General features: G+C 45.9%; 1 protein-coding gene across 1 annotated transcript in view; it reads left to right on the top strand.

Annotated features, from left to right (window-relative positions):
• Nucleotides 1-25910, top strand: part of LOC144730220 (dual specificity tyrosine-phosphorylation-regulated kinase 2-like) — an 85038-nt gene that overhangs the window by 11603 nt on the left and 47525 nt on the right. The window contains exons 4-5 of the mRNA XM_078610834.1: nt 1059-1216; nt 4594-4730. Of these exons, the coding sequence (XP_078466960.1) occupies nt 1059-1216; nt 4594-4730 (295 nt within the window). The remainder of the gene's footprint in view (nt 1-1058; nt 1217-4593; nt 4731-25910) is intronic.

Genomic DNA, 25910 nt, shown 5'->3' with positions numbered 1-25910 from the left:
TTTATTTTCATTATTTTATTATTTCCCTTCTACGTGACTTAACCGAAAGAACCAAGAATATGAATCCCTGCAGTCACGAAAGCTTTAAAGCGAAAAAACACTTTGAATAAAGCGTGGCGATGGTGATCCCTCAAAATGTGAAGGGGAACAAATCCACGCAGTGACCACCACAGAGACCCACAGAGACACCCATATATACAGAGACCCACAGACACCCAGACACCCACAGAGACACCCATAGAGACCCTTAGACCCACAGAGACACCTATAGACACATCGAGACCCACAGATATACCCATAGATACAGAGACACCCATAGAGACCCATAGACACACAGAGATACCCAAGGAGACCCCAAAGACACATAGAGACACCCTAAGAGACCCATAAACACACAGAGACACCCCACAAAGAACTAGCTATGTGCAGTGCGAACGAAGTTCATTATCCGTACATGCACCCTGTACCGCTCCGTGGGTCTCTGAGTATCAGTCTCTGTGGGTCTATATGGTTTTATATGAATATGGGTCTCTGTGGGTCCCTGAATATGGGTCTCAGTGGGTCTCTGAGGATCTTTGTGGTTCTCTGAGTCTCTACGAGTCTGTATCAATGTGCACTTAGAGCATATGGCTGCCACATGGGGATGACGATGATGACGACGACGATGATGCTGACGACGACGATGATGATGATGATGATGACGATGATGATGATGATGGTGATGATGATGACGACGACGATGACGTTGATGACGATGATAATGATGATGACAATGATGATAACGACGACGACGATGACGACGATGATGACGATGATGACGATGATGACGATGATGACAACAATGATGATAACGATGATCATGACGACGATGATGACAATGATGACAATATTGACAATGATGATGACAATGATGATGATGACGACGATAATGATGATGACGACGACGACGATGATGATTACGATGATTATACCAGCCACTTCGGTGGGGGGCTTAACCTGGTGTGTGCGTAAACAAAATTAGTTTAAAGTTTAAGTTGTTGTTGTTGTCACGTGTGCAGCGATCCTTAGTCTCTTCAAGCCTCACCTGACTGAGCGCCAGAAGCTGGAGCTGGCCGCCATGCAGGAAGTTTGGTTCTTTACTCTGGATGGGGAAAGAAGCTCACGAGGGGGAGTGAAGAACGGAGAATTTGATTACGACGACAACAACTACATCCTTGTGAGACTCACACACAGACACACACAAAGATACAGACACAGACAACAACAACAACCGCCATTCGCCACTAAGTGGCGATGATGTCACCACGACGCTTGTGCCAGGCCATGTGCACCTTGAGGCCACGTGAAGTGTCGAACGCCCGCTGGCAGGAGGTCACGGGACAGACCCAGGTGCCACGGGTTGACTGACTGAGACGACTGATTGATGTACCACCTGTGCCCCCTACTGTGCCAACTTGCTGTGCTTTAGCCACCCGGCGCTCCGCTCGTTGTTGTGAGCGTCGCTCCTCCGCCCTCTGTTGTTGTTAGAGGGCAACTGCGTCCAACTGCCCAGTAGCATCCTTCACGAGCCTCCTCCACGAGCCTCCTCCACAGAGCCCGATCTTGACACCGCTGGTACCAGTCATTGGCAAGTCCACTCAGTTCCACGTCCTCCTGTACCACATCACTCCATCTCTTTTCTAGCCCGTGCCGCGCCCGTTTAGCCCCCTCGATCCGGCCAAACAAAAGCTGTTTGGGCATGCGGTGATTGGGCATGCGGGCTACATGGCCCAGCCAACGCAGCCTTGCCTGCCGGAGAAGCTCACCGATGGGACTTTGTCCAGATCTTTCGAGGAATTGTGAGCTCCTCACACAATGCAGCCTGGTTAAACCCAGGATTGATTGTAGGTAGGCCAGCCTAAATGTTTCTAACCGGCAGAGATGTTCCATTAGGGGGGTCTACGTTTCGCAAGCGTAGAGAAGGGAGGGAATGACTGTGGCCGAGAAAACCTGAAGCTTCGTACAGAGCGATAGACCAGGTAGTTTCCACACAGCGTTAAGCAACCGATAAAAAGATAATGCCGCTCGACTGATTCGGAGTGAGACCTCTACTGTTAAACCGGAGTCGGTCATGAGCACACTGCCCAGGTATGGGAAACCCTCCACTCTTTCCACAACTGCCCTATCACCGATTGGGAGTTGTGGGGGTGGAGTGCCCGATGTTACAAAATATCCAGGCAGGTGCTTCGTTTTGGTGGGGCTGATGGTAAGACCCCACCTCTTAGTGGCACACTCCAGTTTCAGCAGCAGCACCTCCAACTCCTCCTCTGAGTGAGCCGCAATTACCAGGTCGTCGGCATACATAACGTGGTTGACCAATAGGGAGCCATCCCTTGACCGCATCCGGGCATCGATGAGCCTCCCATTGTATCTGTACCAGATGGAAATTCCTCCAGTACAGCTACTGAAGGCTTTACGAACTACGTGGTCGAAATAGATGTTAAATAATGTGGAGCCAGAGGACATCCCTGTCGCACCCAAGGTGTACAGGGAATGGCTCTGACTCCCGGCCACGTAGTTTTACCCAGGCCTGCTCACCATCATGAAGGTCCTTAATGAGCGTGAGCAGAGGGTCAGGGACTCCGAAAGCGCGAAGAACAACCCAGAGCCCAGGCCTACTGATGGTATCATAGGCCTTGACCAGGTCAATAAAGCAGAGATGTAAGTCTTGTTGGAATTCCCTACACCTCTGCTGTAGCAGACGGACAGAAAATATGGCATCTGTGCAGGACTGCCCTTTCCTGAAACCGCAATGGGGCTCTGCAAGCCTCTCCTCAGCGTGCCTAGCAAGGTGATGTTGAATAATCCTTGCCAGGAACTTTCCCGGCACACTTAGGATTGAGATGCCCCTGTAGTCCCCCTTCTTGAAGAGGGGGACCACCAGGGCATCCTTCCAATCCTGCGGAACCCATCCAGTGGCCCAGACTGTTGTGATGATGTCATGTAGGGCAGTCTGCGCATAAACGCCACCCTCCCTCAGCATTTCGCTTGGGAGATCATCTCTGCCCGGTGCCTTTCCTGATCTCAGACTCTGGATCGCCTTCAGTACTTCCTCAACGGATGACACCTCAGCCAGCCACTCACAGGGGGTGACTTCCTCCTTCAATATTTGAGGCACCGCAGCCTCAGCAGGGTCATCCCCACTTTGTCCCATGATGTTTTCCAGACTGAGGGATTCCCTCTCCCCCAGGACCTCACGGTAATGCTCAGCAAATCTGCAAACCTGTTCCTGGGGGTCACAGATTGGATCACCATTCTTTCCCCTAATGATGGTAATAGGTGTGGCACTGCAGGTTGCTTTTTTGATGGGAGTTAAATAGGGATTTGTGATCGCGGGCCATTGAGGCTGACTCTATCTCCTCAGCAACCCGCGACACCACCCATCCTTGCAGCGCCTCACGGCTCTCCGAACCTCCGAGCGAAGGCTGCGGTAAGCCTCCTCATTCTCTGACGTGGAATGCTTTAGACGATTAGAGTGGGCCTATCGCTTTTTCTCAACCATCCGGAACACCTCCTCTGTCAGCCAGGGTCTCTGGGGAGGTCTGGACCGCGTACCCAAAGCAGCCATTGCAGCTGCATGAGTCACAGTCCTAAACCTCGCCCATTTACCCTCGACATCAGGAGGAGTGGGGGACGATGGCAACCCCAGCCACAAGCGATGATGTAATTCTCGCTTGCAACTTCCATCAGCTAGCTGAGACCAGGCCACCTTAGGTTGGAATGGGGTCCTGGGTGTACACCCACCACCGGAGTGGAAGAATGGCAGGCGCATCTTACAGATAACAAGTCGATGGTCAGAGGGCAGATCAGCTCCACGTTAGGTCCTGGTGTCAAGGACATGGGCTCGCATCCACTGGTCCGTCAATATGTAGTCCAGCAGATGTTCTTGCTTGGATCCGGCATGCATCCATGATGTTGTGTTGATGCGCCGATGCCAGAACAGCGTGTTGGTAATTACAAGCCCATGGGCTGCACAAAAATCTATTAGCCTCCTACCGTTGTTATTGAGCTGATCTGGCCCATGCCTTCCAATCACTCCAGACATTGAAGTCAGCCAACACACTCACACAGACACACACACAGACACAGAGGCACACAGAGGCACTCAGACACACACAGACACAACCACACTCATTCTAGATTTGAAATTTTCGTGACTGCAAGAATCCATACTCTTTAGTTCTTTCGGTAAAGTCACGTAGGTGAAAAATAAAAATATAATAATAATAAATAACACACTCATACCCACACTCATACCCACACTCATACCCATTGAGACCCACAGAGACACCCACAAAGACCCACAGAGACCCAGACCCACAGATGCACAGAGACCCACAGTTGCCCACACAGAGACACTGATACCCATAAAGCACCACAGATTGGCTACGTACGGTGCGAAATAAGTTGAACATACACACATACAGAGACACCCAGACACATAGAGACACCCACAGACACTCACAGTGATCCACAGATTAGCACTGTTGGCTACGTGTGACCTCCCCGTGACCCCCACCCTGACCTCCCGTGACCTTCCCGTGACCCCTGCAGGTCCAGAACGAGCACTTCTATTACCGCTTCCAGCTGGACAGGAAGATTGGGCAGGGTGGGCAGAGCGTGGTGGTAAGGTGTCTGGACCACAAGACTCGGACGATGGTGGCTCTCAAGATCCTCGCCTCACCCTCCACGTGAGTGGGCCCTGGCGCAGCAGTGTAGTCAACAACAACAATAACACCACCAACAACAAGAACAATAAACAAACACACACTATGGGACTGCTGCTGGCTGTGAACCACAACAACAAACAATGACTGAACATCCTTTACTTGACTCTCCACCACCTCCCCACCACCACCTCCACCTCCCCACCACCCTCACCGCCACCACTGGTTGTGTGTTGGAGACTAACCCCACCACAACACTGACAATTGACTTTGACATTTTCCAACACAACAATCGGTTAAGTGCTGAGCAAGTAGCGAGCTGGCCAAGCATTTTTTGTTTAGGTGACAAACCACCTCAACCAATTGGGCGTGTGTCAGGTGGCGGGTTTAACAACACAACATTTATATTTACATCATCCAACCCAAACTCACCTCTATTGTGGATACTATTGGTCACGACAGACCCACGACGACTACTCAGTGTTATACACACAGATCCACTACTACTACTCAGTTTTACACACACAGACCCACTACTACTGCTCAGTGTTTCACACACAGACCCACGACGACTACTCAGTGTTACACACACAGACCCACGACTACTACTCAGTGTTACACACACAGACCCACTACTACTTCTCAGTGTTACACACACAGACCCACTACTACTACTCAGTGTTACACACACAGTCCCACTACTACTACTCAGTGTTACACACACAGACCCACGACTACTACTCAGTATTTCACACACAGACCCACTACTACTACTCAGTGTTACACACACAGACCCACTACGACTCAGTGTTACACACACAGACCCACTACTACTACTCAGTGTTACACACACAGACCCACTACTACTACTCAGTGTTACACACACAGACCCACTACTACTACTCAGTGTTACACACACAGACCCACTACTACTACTCAGTGTTACACACACAAACCCACTACTACTACTCAGTGTTACACACACAGACCCACTAATACTACTCAGTATTACACACACAGACCCACTACACCTATTCTTAGGTTTTTTCGGTAAAGTCAGGTAGGTAAAAAATTAAAATTAATAAAAGTTAAATAAAAATAAAAATCATGACGTTTCGGAGGCAACACAAGCTTCCGTCTTCAGGTGGAACCGTCACAGCCCAACAGCTGTATCATTTAATTTTAATTTTTTACCTGCGTGACTTTACCGAAAAAACCTAAAAATATTAATCCTTGCAGTCACGAAAGCTTCAAATCTACCACTACTACTACTACTCAGTGTTACACACACAGACCCACTACTACTACTCAGTGTTACACACACAGACCCACTACTACTACTCAGTGTTACACACACAAACCCACTACTACTACTCAGTGTTACACACACAGACCCACTAATACTACTCAGTATTACACACACAGACCCACTACTACTATTCTTAGGTTTTTTCGGTAAAGTCAGGTAGGTAAAAAATTAAAATTAATAAAAGTTAAATAAAAATAAAAATCATGACGTTTCGGAGGCAACACAAGCTTCCGTCTTCAGGTGGAACCGTCACAGCCCGACAGCTGTATCATTTAATTTTAATTTTTTACCTGCGTGACTTTACCGAAAAAACCTAAAAATATTAATCCTTGCAGTCACGAAAGCTTCAAATCTACCACTACTACTACTACTCAGTGTTACACACACAGACCCACTACTACTACTCAGTGTTACACACACAGACCCACTACTACTACTCAGTGTTACACACACATACCCACTACTACTACTCAGTGTTACACACACATACCCACTACTACGACTCAGTGTTACACACACAGATCCACGACTACTACTCAGTATTTCACACACAGATCCACTACTACTACTCAGTGTTACACACACAGACCCACTATGACTCAGTGTTACACACAGACCCACTACTACTCCTCAGTGTTTCACACACAGATCCACGACTACTACTCAGTATTTCACACACAGACCCACTACTACTACTCAGTGTTACACACACAGACCCACTATGACTCAGTGTTACACACAGACCCACTACTACTACTCAGTGTCACACACACAGACCCACTACTACTACTCAGTGTTACACACACAGACCCACTACTACTACTCAGTGTCACACACACAGACCCACTACTACTACTCAGTGTTACACACACAGACCCACTACTACTACTCAGTGTTACACACGCAGACCCACTACTACTACTCAGTGTAACACACACATACCCACTACTACTACTCAGTGTTACACACACAGATCCACGACTACTACTCAGTATTTCACACACAGACCCACTACTACTACTCAGTGTTACACACACAGACCCACTATGACTCAGTGTTACACACAGACCCACTACTACTACTCAGTGTCACACACACAGACCCACTACTACTACTCAGTGTTACACACACAGACCCACTACTACTGCTCAGTATTTCACACACAGACCCACTACTACTACTCAGCGTTACACACACAGACCCACTACTACTACTCAGTGTTACACACACAGACCCACTATTACTACTCAGTGTTACACACACAGACCCACTACTACTACTCAGTGTTACACACACAAACCCACTACTACTACTCAGTGTTACACACACAGACCCACTAATACTACTCAGTATTACACACACAGACCCACTACTACTATTCTTAGGTTTTTTCGGTAAAGTCAGGTAGGTAAAAAATTAAAATTAATAAAAGTTAAATAAAAATAAAAATCATGACGTTTCGGAGGCAACACAAGCTTCTGTCTTCAGGTGGAACCGTCACAGCCCGACAGCTGTATCATTTAATTTTAATTTTTTACCTGCGTGACTTTACCGAAAAAACCTAAAAATATTAATCCTTGCAGTCACGAAAGCTTCAAATCTACCACTACTACTACTACTCAGTGTTACACACACAGACCCACTACTACTACTCAGTGTTACACACACAGACCCACTACTACTCCTCAGTGTTACACACACAGATCCACGACTACTACTCAGTATTTCACACACAGACCCACTACTACTACTCAGTGTTACACACACAGACCCACTATGACTCAGTGTTACACACAGACCCACTACTACTACTCAGTGTCACACACACAGACCCACTACTACTACTCAGTGTTACACACACAGACCCACTATGACTCAGTGTTACACACAGACCCACTACTACTACTCAGTGTCACACACACAGACCCACTACTACTACTCAGTGTTACACACACAGACCCACTACTACTACTCAGTGTTACACACGCAGACCCACTACTACTACTCAGTGTAACACACACATACCCACTACTACTACTCAGTGTTACACACACAGATCCACGACTACTACTCAGTATTTCACACACAGACCCACTACTACTACTCAGTGTTACACACACAGACCCACTATGACTCAGTGTTACACACAGACCCACTACTACTACTCAGTGTCACACACACAGACCCACTACTACTACTCAGTGTTACACACACAGACCCACTACTACTGCTCAGTATTTCACACACAGACCCACTACTACTACTCAGCGTTACACACACAGACCCACTACTACTACTCAGTGTTACACACACAAACCCACTACTACTACTCAGTGTTACACACACAGACCCACTACTACTACTCAGTGTTACACACACATATCCACTACTACTACTCAGTGTTACACACACATACCCACTACTACTACTGAGTGTTACACACACAGACCCACTACTACTACGCAGTGTTACACACACAGACCCACTACTACTACTCAGTGTTACACACACAGTCCCACTACTACTACTCAGTGTTACACACACAGATCCACGACTACTACTCAGTATTTCACACACAGACCCACTATGACTCAGTGTTACACACAGACCCACTACTACTACTCAGTGTCACACACACAGACCCACTACTACTACTCAGTGTTACACACACAGACCCACTACTACTACTCAGTGTTACACACACAGACCCACTACTACTACTCAGTGTTACACACACAGACCCACTACTACTACTCAGTGTTACACACACATACCCACTACTACTCCTCAGTGTTACACACACAGACCCACTACTACTATTCTTAGGTTTTTTCGGTAAAGTCACGTAGGTAAAAAATAAAAATTAATAAAAGTAAAAAATCATGACATTTCGGAGGCAACACAAGCTTCCGTCTTCAGGTGGAACTGTCACAGCCCGACAGCTGTATCATTTAATTTTTTTTTACCTACGTGACTTTACCGAAAAAACCTAAGAATCTGAATCCTTGCAGTCACGAAAGCTTCAAATCTACCACTACTACTACTACTCAGTGTTACACACACAGACCCACTACTACTACTCAGCGTTATACACACAGACCCACTACTACTACTCAGTGTTACACACACAGATCCACGACTACTACTCAGTATTTCACACACAGACCCACTACTACTACTCAGTGTCACACACACAGACCCACTATTACTACTCAGTGTTACACACACAGACCCACTACTACTACTCAGTATTACGCACGCAGACCCGCTACTACTACTCAGTGTTACACACACAGACCCACTACTACTACTCAGTGTTACACACACAGACCCACTACTACTACTCAGTGTTACACACACAGACCCACTACTACTACTCAGTGTTACACAGACCCACTACTACTGCTCAGTGTTACACACACAGACCCACTACTACTACTCAGTGTTACACACACAGACCCACTACTACTACTCAGTGTTACACACACAGACCCACTTCTACTGCTCAGTGTTACACACACAGACCCACTACTACTACTCAGTGTTACACACACAGACCCACTACTACTGCTCAGTGTTACACACACAGACCCACTACTACTACTCAGTGTTACACACACAGACCCACTACTACTACTCAGTGTTACACACACAGACCCACTTCTACTGCTCAGTGTTACACACACAGACCCACTACTACTACTCAGTGTTACACACACAGACCCACTACTACTACTCAGTGTTACACACACAGACCCACTTCTACTGCTCAGTGTTACACACACAGACCCACTACTACTACTCAGTGTTACACACACAGACCCACTACTACTACTCAGTGTTACACACACAGACCCACTTCTACTGCTCAGTGTTACACACACAGACCCACTACTACTACTCAGTGTTACACACACAGACCCATTACTACTACTCAGTGTTACACACACAGACCCACTACTACTACTACGCAGTGTTACACACACAGACCCACTACTACTACTACGCAGTGTTACACACACATACCCACTACTACTACTCAGTGTTACACACACAGACCCACTACTACTACTCAGTGTTACACACACAGACCCACTACTACTGCTCAGTGTTACACACACAGACCCACTACTACTGCTCAGTGTTACACACACATACCCACTACTACTACTCAGTGTTACACACACAGACCCACTACTACTCAATGTTATACACACAGACCCACTACTACTGCTCAGTATTTCACACACAGACCCACTACTACTACTCAGCGTTACACACACAGACCCACTACTACTACTCAGTGTTACACACACAGATCCACGACTACTACTCAGTATTTCACACACAGACCCACTACTACTACTCAGTGTCACACACACAGACCCACTACTACTACTAAGTGTTACTCACACAGACCCACTACTACTACTCAGTATTTCACACACACAGACCCACTACTACTACTCAGTGTTACACAGACAGACCCACTATTACTACTCAGTGTTACACACACAGACCCACTACTACTACTCAGTGTTTGACACACAGACCCACTATTACTACTCAGTGTTACACACACAGACCCACTGTTACTACTCAGTGTTACACACACAGACCCACTACTACTACTCAGTGTTACACACACAGACCCACTACTACTACTCAGTGTTACACACACATACCCACTACTACTACTCAGTGTTACACACACATACCCACTACTACTACTCAGTGTTACACACACAGACCCACTACTACTACTCAGTGTTACACACACAGACCCACTACTACTTCTCAGTATTACGCACACAGACCCACTACTACTACTCAGTGTTACACACACAGACCAACTACTACTACTCAGTGTTACACACACAGACCCACTACTACTACTCAGTGTTACACACACAGACCCACTTCTACTGCTCAGTGTTACACACACAGACCCACTACTACTACTCAGTGTTACACACACAGACCCACTACTACTACTCAGTGTTACACACACAGACCCACTTCTACTGCTCAGTGTTACACACACAGACCCACTACTACTACTCAGTGTTACACACACAGACCCATTACTACTACTCAGTGTTACACACACAGACCCACTACTACTACTCAGTGTTACACACACAGACCCACTACTACTACTACTCAGTGTTACACACACAGACCCACTATTAGTACTCAGTGTTACACACACAGACCCACTACTACTACTCAGTGTTACACACACAGACCCACTACTACTACTCAGTGTTACACACACAGACCCACTACTACTACTCAGTGTTACACACACATACCCACTACTACTACTCAGTGTTACACACACAGACCCACTACTACTACTCAGTGTTACACACACATACCCACTACTACTACTCAGTGTTACACACACAGACCCACTACTACGCAATGTTATACACACAGACCCACTACTACTGCTCAGTATTTCACACACAGACCCACTACTACGACTCAGCGTTACACACACAGACCCAATACTACTACTCAGTGTTACACACACAGACCCACTACTACTACTCAGTGTTACACACACAGACCCATTACTACTACTCAGTGTTACACACACAGACCCACTACTACTACTCAGTGTTACACACACAGACCCACTACTACTACTACGCAGTGTTACATACACAGACCCACTACTACTACTACTACTCAGTGTTACACACACAGACCCACTATTACTACTCAGTGTTACACACACAGACCCACTACTACTACTCAGTGTTACACACACAGACCCACTACTACTACTCAGTGTTACACACACAGACCCAATACTACTACTCAGTGTTACACACACAGACCCACTACTACTACTCAGTGTTACACACACATACCCACTACTACTACTCAGTGTTACACATACAGACCCACTACTACTACTCAGTGTTACACACACAGTCCCACTACTACTACTCAGTGTTACACACACAGACCCACTTCTACTACTCAGTGTTACACACACATACCCACTACTACTACTCAGTGTTACACACAGACCCACTACTACGCAATGTTATACACACAGACCCACTACTACTGCTCAGTATTTCACACACAGACCCACTACTACGACTCAGCGTTACACACACAGACCCAATACTACTACTCAGTGTTACACACACAGACCCACTACTACTACTCAGTGTTACACACACAGACCCATTACTACTACTCAGTGTTACACACACAGACCCACTACTACTACTCAGTGTTACACACACAGACCCACTACTACTACTACGCAGTGTTACACACACAGACCCACTACTACTACTACTACTCAGTGTTACACACACAGACCCACTATTACTACTCAGTGTTACACACACAGACCCACTACTACTACTCAGTGTTACACACACAGACCCACTACTACTACTCAGTGTTACACACACAGACCCACTACTACTACTCAGTGTTACACACACAGACCCACTACTACTACTCAGTGTTACACACACATACCCACTACTACTACTCAGTGTTACACACACAGACCCACTACTACTACTCAGTGTTACACACACAGACCCACTACTACTACTCAGTGTTACACACACAGACCCACTTCTACTGCTCAGTGTTACACACACAGACCCACTACTACTACTCAGTGTTACACACACAGACCCACTACTACTACTCAGTGTTACACACACAGACCCACTTCTACTGCTCAGTGTTACACACACAGACCCACTTCTACTGCTCAGTGTTACACACACAGACCCACTACTACTACTCAGTGTTACACACACAGACCCACTACTACTACTACTACTCAGTGTTACACACACAGTCCCACTATTACTACTCAGTGTTACACACACAGACCCACTACTACTACTCAGTGTTACACACACAGACCCACTACTACTACTCAGTGTTACACACACAGACCCACTACTACTACTCAGTGTTACACACACATACCCACTACTACTACTCAGTGTTACACACACAGACCCACTACTACTACTCAGTGTTACACACACAGACCCACTACTACTCAATGTTATACACACAGACCCACTACTACTGCTCAGTATTTCACACACAGACCCACTACTACGACTCAGCGTTACACACACAGACCCAATACTACTACTCAGTGTTACACACACAGACCCACTACTACTACTCAGTGTTACACACACAGACCCATTACTACTACTCAGTGTTACACACACAGACCCACTACTACTACTCAGTGTTACACACACAGACCCACTACTACTACTACTACTCAGTGTTACACACACAGACCCACTATTACTACTCAGTGTTACACACACAAACCCACTACTACTACTCAGTGTTACACACACAGACCCATTACTACTACTCAGTGTTACACACACAGACCCACTACTACTACTCAGTGTTACACACACAGACCCACTACTACTACTCAGTGTTACACACACAGACCCATTACTACTACTCAGTGTTACACACACAGACCCACTACTACTACTTCTACTCAGTGTTACACACACAGACCCACTATTACTACTCAGTGTTACACACACAGACCCACTACTACTACTCAGTGTTACACACACAGACCCACTACTACTACTCAGTGTTACACACACATACCCACTACTACTACTCAGTGTTACACATACAGACCCACTACTACTACTCAGTGTTACACACACAGTCCCACTACTACTACTCAGTGTTACACACACAGACCCACTTCTACTACTCAGTGTTACACACACATACCCACTACTACTACTCAGTGTTACACACACAGACCCACTACTACGCAATGTTATACACACAGACCCACTACTACTGCTCAGTATTTCACACACAGACCCACTACTACGACTCAGCGTTACACACACAGACCCACTACTGCTACTCAGTGTTACACACACAGACCCACTATTACTACTCAGTGTTACACACACAAACCCACTACTACTACTCAGTGTTACACACACAGACCCACTACTACTACTCAGTGTTACACACACAGACCCACTACTACTACTCAGTGTTACACACACATACCCACTACTACTACTCAGTGTTACACACACAGACCCACTACTACGCAATGTTATACACACAGACCCACTACTACTGCTCAGGATTTCACACACAGACCCACTACTACTAATCAGCGTTACACACACAGACCCACTACTACTACTCAGTGTTACACACACAGACCCACTTCTACTGCTCAGTGTTACACACACAGACCCACTACTACTACTCAGTGTTACACACACAGACCCATTACTACTACTCAGTGTTACACACACAGACCCACTACTACTACTCAGTGTTACACACACAGACCCACTACTACTACTACTACTCAGTGTTACACACACAGACCCACTATTACTACTCAGTGTTACACACACAGACCCACTACTACTACTCAGTGTTACACACACAGACCCACTACTACTACTCAGTGTTACACACACAGACCCACTACTACTAATCAGTGTTACACACACATACCCACTACTACTACTCAGTGTTACACACACAGACCCACTACTACTACTCAGTGTTACACACACATACCCACTACTACTACTCAGTGTTACACACACAGACCCACTACTACGCAATGTTATACACACAGACCCACTACTACTGCTCAGTATTTCACACACAGACCCACTACTACGACTCAGCGTTACACACACAGACCCAATACTACTACTCAGTGTTACACACACAGACCCACTACTACTACTCAGTGTTACACACACAGACCCATTACTACTACTCAGTGTTACACACACAGACCCACTACTACTACTCAGTGTTACACACACAGACCCACTACTACTACTACGCAGTGTTACACACACAGACCCACTACTACTACTACTACTCAGTGTTACACACACAGACCCACTACTACTACTCAGTGTTACACACACAGACCCACTACTACTACTCAGTGTTACACACACAGACCCACTACTACTACTCAGTGTTACACACACAGACCCACTACTACTACTCAGTGTTACACACACAGTCCCACTACTACTACTCAGTGTTACACACACAGATCCACGACTACTACTCAGTGTTACACACACAGACCCACTACTACTACTCAGTGTTACACACACAGACCCACTACTACTACTCAGTGTTACACACACAGACCCACTTCTACTGCTCAGTGTTACACACACAGACCCACTACTACTACTCAGTGTTACACACACAGACCCACTACTACTACTCAGTGTTACACACACAGACCCACTTCTACTGCTCAGTGTTACACACACAGACCCACTACTACTACTCAGTGTTACACACACAGACCCATTACTACTACTCAGTGTTACACACACAGACCCACTACTACTACTTCTACTCAGTGTTACACACACAGACCCACTATTACTACTCAGTGTTACACACACAGACCCACTACTACTACTCAGTGTTACACACACAGACCCACTACTACTACTCAGTGTTACACACACATACCCACTACTACTACTCAGTGTTACACATACAGACCCACTACTACTACTCAGTGTTACACACACAGTCCCACTACTACTACTCAGTGTTACACACACAGACCCACTTCTACTACTCAGTGTTACACACACATACCCACTACTACTACTCAGTGTTACACACACAGACCCACTACTACGCAATGTTATACACACAGACCCACTACTACTGCTCAGTATTTCACACACAGACCCACTACTACGACTCAGCGTTACACACACAGACCCAATACTACTACTCAGTGTTACACACACAGACCCACTACTACTACTCAGTGTTACACACACAGACCCATTACTACTACTCAGTGTTACACACACAGACCCACTACTACTACTCAGTGTTACACACACAGACCCACTACTACTACTACGCAGTGTTACACACACAGACCCACTACTACTACTACTACTCAGTGTTACACACACAGACCCACTATTACTACTCAGTGTTACACACACAGACCCACTACTACTACTCAGTGTTACACACACAGACCCACTACTACTACTCAGTGTTACACACACAGACCCACTACTACTACTCAGTGTTACACACACAGACCCACTACTACTACTCAGTGTTACACACACATACCCACTACTACTACTCAGTGTTACACACACAGACCCACTACTACTACTCAGTGTTACACACACAGACCCACTACTACTACTCAGTGTTACACACACAGACCCACTTCTACTGCTCAGTGTTACACACACAGACCCACTACTACTACTCAGTGTTACACACACAGACCCACTACTACTACTCAGTGTTACACACACAGACCCACTTCTACTGCTCAGTGTTACACACACAGACCCACTACTACTACTCAGTGTTACACACACAGACCCACTACTACTACTACTACTCAGTGTTACACACACAGTCCCACTATTACTACTCAGTGTTACACACACAGACCCACTACTACTACTCAGTGTTACACACACAGACCCACTACTACTACTCAGTGTTACACACACAGACCCACTACTACTACTCAGTGTTACACACACATACCCACTACTACTACTCAGTGTTACACACACAGACCCACTACTACTACTCAGTGTTACACACACAGACCCACTACTACTCAATGTTATACACACAGACCCACTACTACTGCTCAGTATTTCACACACAGACCCACTACTACGACTCAGCGTTACACACACAGACCCAATACTACTACTCAGTGTTACACACACAGACCCACTACTACTACTCAGTGTTACACACACAGACCCATTACTACTACTCAGTGTTACACACACAGACCCACTACTACTACTCAGTGTTACACACACAGACCCACTACTACTACTACTACTCAGTGTTACACACACAGACCCACTATTACTACTCAGTGTTACACACACAAACCCACTACTACTACTCAGTGTTACACACACAGACCCATTACTACTACTCAGTGTTACACACACAGACCCACTACTACTACTCAGTGTTACACACACAGACCCACTACTACTACTCAGTGTTACACACACAGACCCACTATTACTACTCAGTGTTACACACACAAACCCACTACTACTACTCAGTGTTACACACACAGACCCACTACTACTACTCAGTGTTACACACACAGACCCACTACTACTACTCAGTGTTACACACACAGACCCACTACTACGCAATGTTATACACACAGACCCACTACTACTGCTCAGGATTTCACACACAGACCCACTACTACTAATCAGCGTTACACACACAGACCCACTACTACTACTCAGTGTTACACACACAGACCCACTTCTACTGCTCAGTGTTACACACACAGACCCACTACTACTACTCAGTGTTACACACACAGACCCATTACTACTACTCAGTGTTACACACACAGACCCACTACTACTACTCAGTGTTACACACACAGACCCACTACTACTACTACTACTCAGTGTTACACACACAGACCCACTATTACTACTCAGTGTTACACACACAGACCCACTACTACTACTCAGTGTTACACACACAGACCCACTACTACTACTCAGTGTTACACACACAGACCCACTACTACTAATCAGTGTTACACACACATACCCACTACTACTACTCAGTGTTACACACACAGACCCACTACTACTACTCAGTGTTACACACACATACCCACTACTACTACTCAGTGTTACACACACAGACCCACTACTACGCAATGTTATACACACAGACCCACTACTACTGCTCAGTATTTCACACACAGACCCACTACTACTACTCAGTGTTACACACACAGACCCACTACTACTACTCAGTGTTACACACACAGACCCATTACTACTACTCAGTGTTACACACACAGACCCACTACTACTACTCAGTGTTACACACACAGACCCACTACTACTACTACGCAGTGTTACACACACAGACCCACTACTACTACTACTACTCAGTGTTACACACACAGACCCACTATTACTACTCAGTGTTACACACACAGACCCACTACTACTACTCAGTGTTACACACACAGACCCACTACTACTACTCAGTGTTACACACACAGACCCACTACTACTACTCAGTGTTACACACACAGACCCACTACTACTACTCAGTGTTACACACACAGTCCCACTACTACTACTCAGTGTTACACACACAGATCCACGACTACTACTCAGTGTTACACACACAGACCCACTACTACTACTCAGTGTTACACACACAGACCCACTACTACTACTCAGTGTTACACACACAGACCCACTTCTACTGCTCAGTGTTACACACACAGACCCACTACTACTACTCAGTGTTACACACACAGACCCACTACTACTACTCAGTGTTACACACACAGACCCACTTCTACTGCTCAGTGTTACACACACAGACCCACTACTACTACTCAGTGTTACACACACAGACCCATTACTACTACTCAGTGTTACACACACAGACCCACTACTACTACTCAGTGTTACACACACAGACCCACTACTACTACTACTACTCAGTGTTACACACACAGACCCACTATTACTACTCAGTGTTACACACACAGACCCACTACTACTACTCAGTGTTACACACACAGACCCACTACTACTACTCAGTGTTACACACACAGACCCACTACTACTACTCAGTGTTACACACACATACCCACTACTACTGCTCAGTATTTCACACACAGACCCACTACTACGACTCAGCGTTACACACACAGACCCAATACTACTACTCAGTGTTACACACACAGACCCACTACTACTACTCAGTGTTACACACACAGTCCCACTACTACTACTCAGTGTTACACACACAGATCCACGACTACTACTCAGTGTTACACACACAGACCCACTACTACTACTCAGTGTTACACACACAGACCCACTACTACTACTCAGTGTTACACACACAGACCCACTTCTACTGCTCAGTGTTACACACACAGACCCACTACTACTACTCAGTGTTACACACACAGACCCACTACTACTACTCAGTGTTACACACACAGACCCACTTCTACTGCTCAGTGTTACACACACAGACCCACTACTACTACTCAGTGTTACACACACAGACCCATTACTACTACTCAGTGTTACACACACAGACCCACTACTACTACTCAGTGTTACACACACAGACCCACTACTACTACTACTACTCAGTGTTACACACACAGACCCACTATTACTACTCAGTGTTACACACACAGACCCACTACTACTACTCAGTGTTACACACACAGACCCACTACTACTACTCAGTGTTACACACACAGACCCACTACTACTACTCAGTGTTACACACACATACCCACTACTTCTGCTCAGTATTTCACACACAGACCCACTACTACGACTCAGCGTTACACACACAGACCCAATACTACTACTCAGTGTTACACACACAGACCCACTACTACTACTCAGTGTTACACACACAGACCCACTACTACTACTACTCAGTGTTACACACACAGACCCACTATTACTACTCAGTGTTACACACACAAACCCACTACTACTACTCAGTGTTACACACACAGACCCACTACTACTACTCAGTGTTACACACACAGACCCACTACTACTACTCAGTGTTACACACACAGACCCACTACTACTACTCAGTGTTACACACACATACCCACTACTACTACTCAGTGTTACACACACAGACCCACTACTACGCAATGTTATACACACAGACCCACTACTATTGCTCAGGATTTCACACACAGACCCACTACTACTAATCAGCGTTACACACACAGACCCACTACTACTACTCAGTGTTACACACACAGACCCACTTCTACTGCTCAGTGTTACACACACAGACCCACTACTACTACTCAGTGTTACACACACAGACCCATTACTACTACTCAGTGTTACACACACAGACCCACTTCTACTACTCAGTGTTACACACACAGACCCACTACTACTACTACTACTCAGTGTTACACACACAGACCCACTACTACTACTCAGTGTTACACACACATACCCACTACTTCTACTCAGTGTTACACACACAGACCCACTACTACTACGCAGTGTTACACACACATACCCACTACTACTACTCAGTGTTACACACACAGACCCACTACTACGCAATGTTATACACACAGACCCACTACTACTGCTCAGTATTTCACACACAGACCCACTACTACGACTCAGCGTTACACACACAGACCCAATACTACTACTCAGTGTTACACACACAGACCCACTACTACTACTCAGTGTTACACACACAGACCCACTACTACTACGCAGTGTTACACACACAGACCCACTACTACTACTACTACTCAGTGTTACACACACAGACCCACTATTACTACTCAGTGTTACACACACAGACCCACTACTACTACTCAGTGTTACACACACAGACCCACTATTACTACTCAGTGTTACACACACAGACCCACTACTACTACTCAGTGTTACACACACAGACCCACTACTACTACTCAGTGTTACACACACAGACCCACTACTACTACTCAGTGTTACACACACAGTCCCACTACTACTACTCAGTGTTACACACACAGATCCACGACTACTACTCAGTGTTACACACACAGACCCACTACTACTACTCAGTGTTACACACACAGACCCACTACTACTACTCAGTGTTACACACACAGACCCACTTCTACTGCTCAGTGTTACACACACAGACCCACTACTACTACTCAGTGTTACACACACAGACCCACTACTACTACTCAGTGTTACACACACAGACCCACTTCTACTGCTCAGTGTTACACACACAGACCCACTACTACTACTCAGTGTTACACACACAGACCCATTACTACTACTCAGTGTTACACACACAGACCCACTAATACTACTCAGTGTTACACACACAGACCCACTACTACTACTACTACTCAGTGTTACACACACAGACCCACTATTACTACTCAGTGTTACACACACAGACCCACTACTACTACTCAGTGTTACACACACAGACCCACTACTACTACTCAGTGTTACACACACAGACCCACTACTACTACTCAGTGTTACACACACATACCCACTACTACTGCTCAGTATTTCACACACAGACCCACTACTACGACTCAGCGTTACACACACAGACCCAATACTACTACTCAGTGTTACACACACAGACCCACTACTACTACTCAGTGTTACACACACAGACCCACTACTACTACTACTCAGTGTTGCACACACAGACCCACTATTACTACTCAGTGTTACACACACAAACCCACTACTACCACTCAGTGTTACACACACAGACCCACTACTACTACTCAGTGTTACACACACAGACCCACTACTACTACTCAGTGTTACACACACAGACCCACTACTACTACTCAGTGTTACACACACATACCCACTACTACTACTCAGTGTTACACACACAGACCCACTACTACGCAATGTTATACACACAGACCCACTACTACTGCTCAGGATTTCACACACAGACCCACTACTACTAATCAGCGTTACACACACAGACCCACTACTACTACTCAGTGTTACACACACAGACCCACTACTACGCAATGTTATACACACAGACCCACTACTACTGCTCAGGATTTCACACACAGACCCACTACTACTAATCAGCGTTACACACACAGACCCACTACTACTACTCAGTGTTACACACACAGACCCACTTCTACTGCTCAGTGTTACACACACAGACCCACTACTACTACTCAGTGTTACACACACAGACCCATTACTACTACTCAGTGTTACACACACAGACCCACTTCTACTACTCAGTGTTACACACACAGACCCACTACTACTACTACTCAGTGTTACACACACAGACCCACTATTACTACTCAGTGTTACACACACAGACCCACTACTACTACTCAGTGTTACACACACAGACCCACTACTACTACTCAGTGTTACACACACATACCCACTACTACTACTCAGTGTTACACACACAGACCCACTACTACTACTCAGTGTTACACACACATACCCACTACTACTGCTCAGTGTTACACACACAGACCCACTACTACGCAATGTTATACACACAGACCCACTACTACTGCTCAGTATTTCACACACAGACCCACTACTACGACTCAGCGTTACACACACAGACCCAATACTACTACTCAGTGTTACACACACAGACCCACTACTACTACTCAGTGTTACACACACAGACCCATTACTACTACTCAGTGTTACACACACAGACCCACTACTACTACTCAGTGTTACACACACAGACCCACTACTACTACTACGCAGTGTTACACACACAGACCCACTACTACTACTCAGTGTTACACACACAGACCCACTATTACTACTCAGTGTTACACACACAGACCCACTACTACTACTCAGTGTTACACACACAGACCCACTACTACTACTCAGTGTTACACACACAGACCCACTACTACTACTCAGTGTTACACACACAGACCCACTACTACTACTCAGTGTTACACACACATACCCACTACTACTACTCAGTGTTACACACACAGACCCACTACTACTACTCAGTGTTACACACACAGTCCCACTACTACTACTCAGTGTTACACACACAGACCCACTACTACGACTCAGCGTTACACACACAGACCCAATACTACTACTCAGTGTTACACACACAGACCCACTACTACTACTCAGTGTTACACACACAGACCCATTACTACTACTCAGTGTTACACACACAGACCCACTACTACTACTCAGTGTTACACACACAGATCCACTACTACTACTACGCAGTGTTACACACACAGACCCACTACTACTACTACTACTCAGTGTTACACACACAGATCCACTATGACTCAGTGTTACACACAGACCCACTACTACTACTCAGTATTTCACACACACAGACCCACTACTACTACTCAGCGTTACACACACAGACCCACTACTACTACTCAGTGTTACACACACAGACCCACTTCTACTGCTCAGTGTTTCACACACAGACCCACTACTACTCCTCAGTGTTACACACACAGACCCACTACTACTACTCAGTGTTACACACACAGAGCCACTACTACTACTCAGTGTTATACGCACAGTCTCACTACTACTACTCAGTGTTACACACACGGACCCACTACTACTTCTCAGTGTTACACACACAGACCCACTACTACTACTCAGTGTTACACACACATACCCACTACTACTACTCAGTGTTACACGCACAGACCCACAACTACTGCTCAGTGTTACACACACAGACCCACTACTACTGCTCAGTGTTTCACACACAGACCCATTACTACTCCTCAGTGTTACACACACAGACCCACTACTACTACTCAGTGTTACACACACAGACCCACTACTACTACTCAGTGTTACACACACAGACCCACTACTACTACTCAGTGTTACACACACAGACCCACTACTACTACTCAGTGTTACACACACAGACCCACTACTACTCCTCAGTGTTTCACACACAGACCCACTACTACTACTCAGTGTTACACACACAGACCCACTACTACTACTCAGTGTTACACACACATTCCCACTACTACTACTCAGTGTTACACACACAGACCCACTACTACACAGTGTTACACACTCAGACCCACTACTACTGCTCAGTGTTACACACTCAGACCCACTACTACTAATCAGTGTTGCACACACAGACCCATGACTACTACTCAGTGTTACACACACAGACCCACTACTACTACTCAGTGTTACACACACAGACCCACTACTACTGCTCAGTGTTACACACACAGACCCACTACTACTACTCAGTGTTACACACACAGACCCACTACTACTACTCAGTGTTACACACACAGACCCACTACTACTCCTCAGTGTTTCACACACAGACCCACTACTACTACTCAGTGTTACACACACAGACCCACTACTACTCCTCAGTGTTACACACACAGACCCACTACTACTACTCAGTGTTACACACACATACCCACTATTACTACTCAGTGTTACACACACAGACCCACTACTACTCCTCAGTGTTACACACACATTCCCACTACTACTACTCAGTGTTACACACACAGACCCACTACTACACAGTGTTACACACTCAGACCCACTACTACTGCTCAGTGTTACACACTCAGACCCACTACTACTACTCAGTGTTACACACACAGACCTATGACTACTACTCAGTGTTACACACACATTCCCACTACTACTACTCAGTGTTACACACACAGACCCACTACTACTCCTCAGTGTTACACACTCAGACCCACTACTACTAATCAGTGTTGCACACACAGACCCATGACTACTACTCAGTGTTACACACACAGACCCACTACTACTACTCAGTGTTACACACACAGACCCACTACTACTGCTCAGTGTTACACACACAGACCCACTACTACTACTCAGTGTTACACACACAGACCCACTACTACTACTCAGTGTTACACACACAGACCCACTACTACCCCTCAGTGTTACACACACAGACCCACTACTACTACTCAGTGTTACACACACATACCCACTATTATTACTCAGTGTTACACACACAGACCCACTACTACTCCTCAGTGTTACACACACATTCCCACTACTACTACTCAGTGTTACACACAGAGACCCACTACTACACAGTGTTACACACTCAGACCCACTACTACTGCTCAGTGTTACACACTCAGACCCACTACTACTTCTCAGTGTTACACACACAGACCTATGACTACTACTCAGTGTTACACACACAGACCCACTACTACTACTCAGTGTTACACACACAGACCCACTACTACTACTCAGTGTTACACACACAGACCCACTACTACTACTCAGTGTTACACACACAGACCCACTACTACTACTCAGTGTTACACACACATTCCCACTACTACTACTCAGTGTTACAGACACAGACCCACTACTACACAGTGTTACACACTCAGACCCACTACTACTGCTCAGTGTTACACACTCAGACCCACTACTACTTCTCAGTGTTGCACACACAGACCCATGACTACTACTCAGTGTTACACACACAGACCCACTACTACTCCTCAGTGTTTCACACTACTACTCAGTGTTACACACACAGACCCACTACTACTCCTCAGTGTTACACACACAGACCTACTACTACTACTCAGTGTTACACACACAGACCCACTATTACTACTCAGTGTTACACACACAGACCCACTACTACTCCTCAGTGTTACACACACAGACCCACTACTACTACTCAGTGTTACACACACCGACCCACTACTACTACTCAGTGTTACACACACAGACCCACTACTACTACTCAGTGTTACACACACAGACACACTACTACTACTCAGTGTTACACACACAGACCCACTACTACTACTCAGTGTTTCACACACAGACCCACTACTACTACTCAGTATTTCACACACACAGACCCACTACTACTACTCAGCGTTACACACACAGACCCACTACTACTACTCAGTGTTACACACACAGACCCACTACTACTACTCAGCGTTACACACACAGACCCACTACTACTACTCAGTGTTACACACACAGACCCACTACTACTACTCAGTGTTACACACACAGACCCACTACTACTGCTCAGTGTTACACACACAGACCCACTACTGCTACTCAGTGTTACACACACAGACCCACTACTACTACTCAGTGTTACACACACAGACCCACTACTACTCCTCAGTGTTTCACACACAGACCCACTACTACTACTCAGTGTTA

This window comes from Lampetra planeri, chromosome 35 (assembly GCF_965212315.1).
Source record: "Lampetra planeri chromosome 35, kcLamPlan1.2.h2, whole genome shotgun sequence".
Classification (NCBI taxonomy): domain Eukaryota; kingdom Metazoa; phylum Chordata; class Hyperoartia; order Petromyzontiformes; family Petromyzontidae; genus Lampetra; species Lampetra planeri.
The sequence above is the reverse complement of the archived record's forward strand: the minus strand, read 5'-3'. Positions and strand labels throughout refer to the sequence as shown.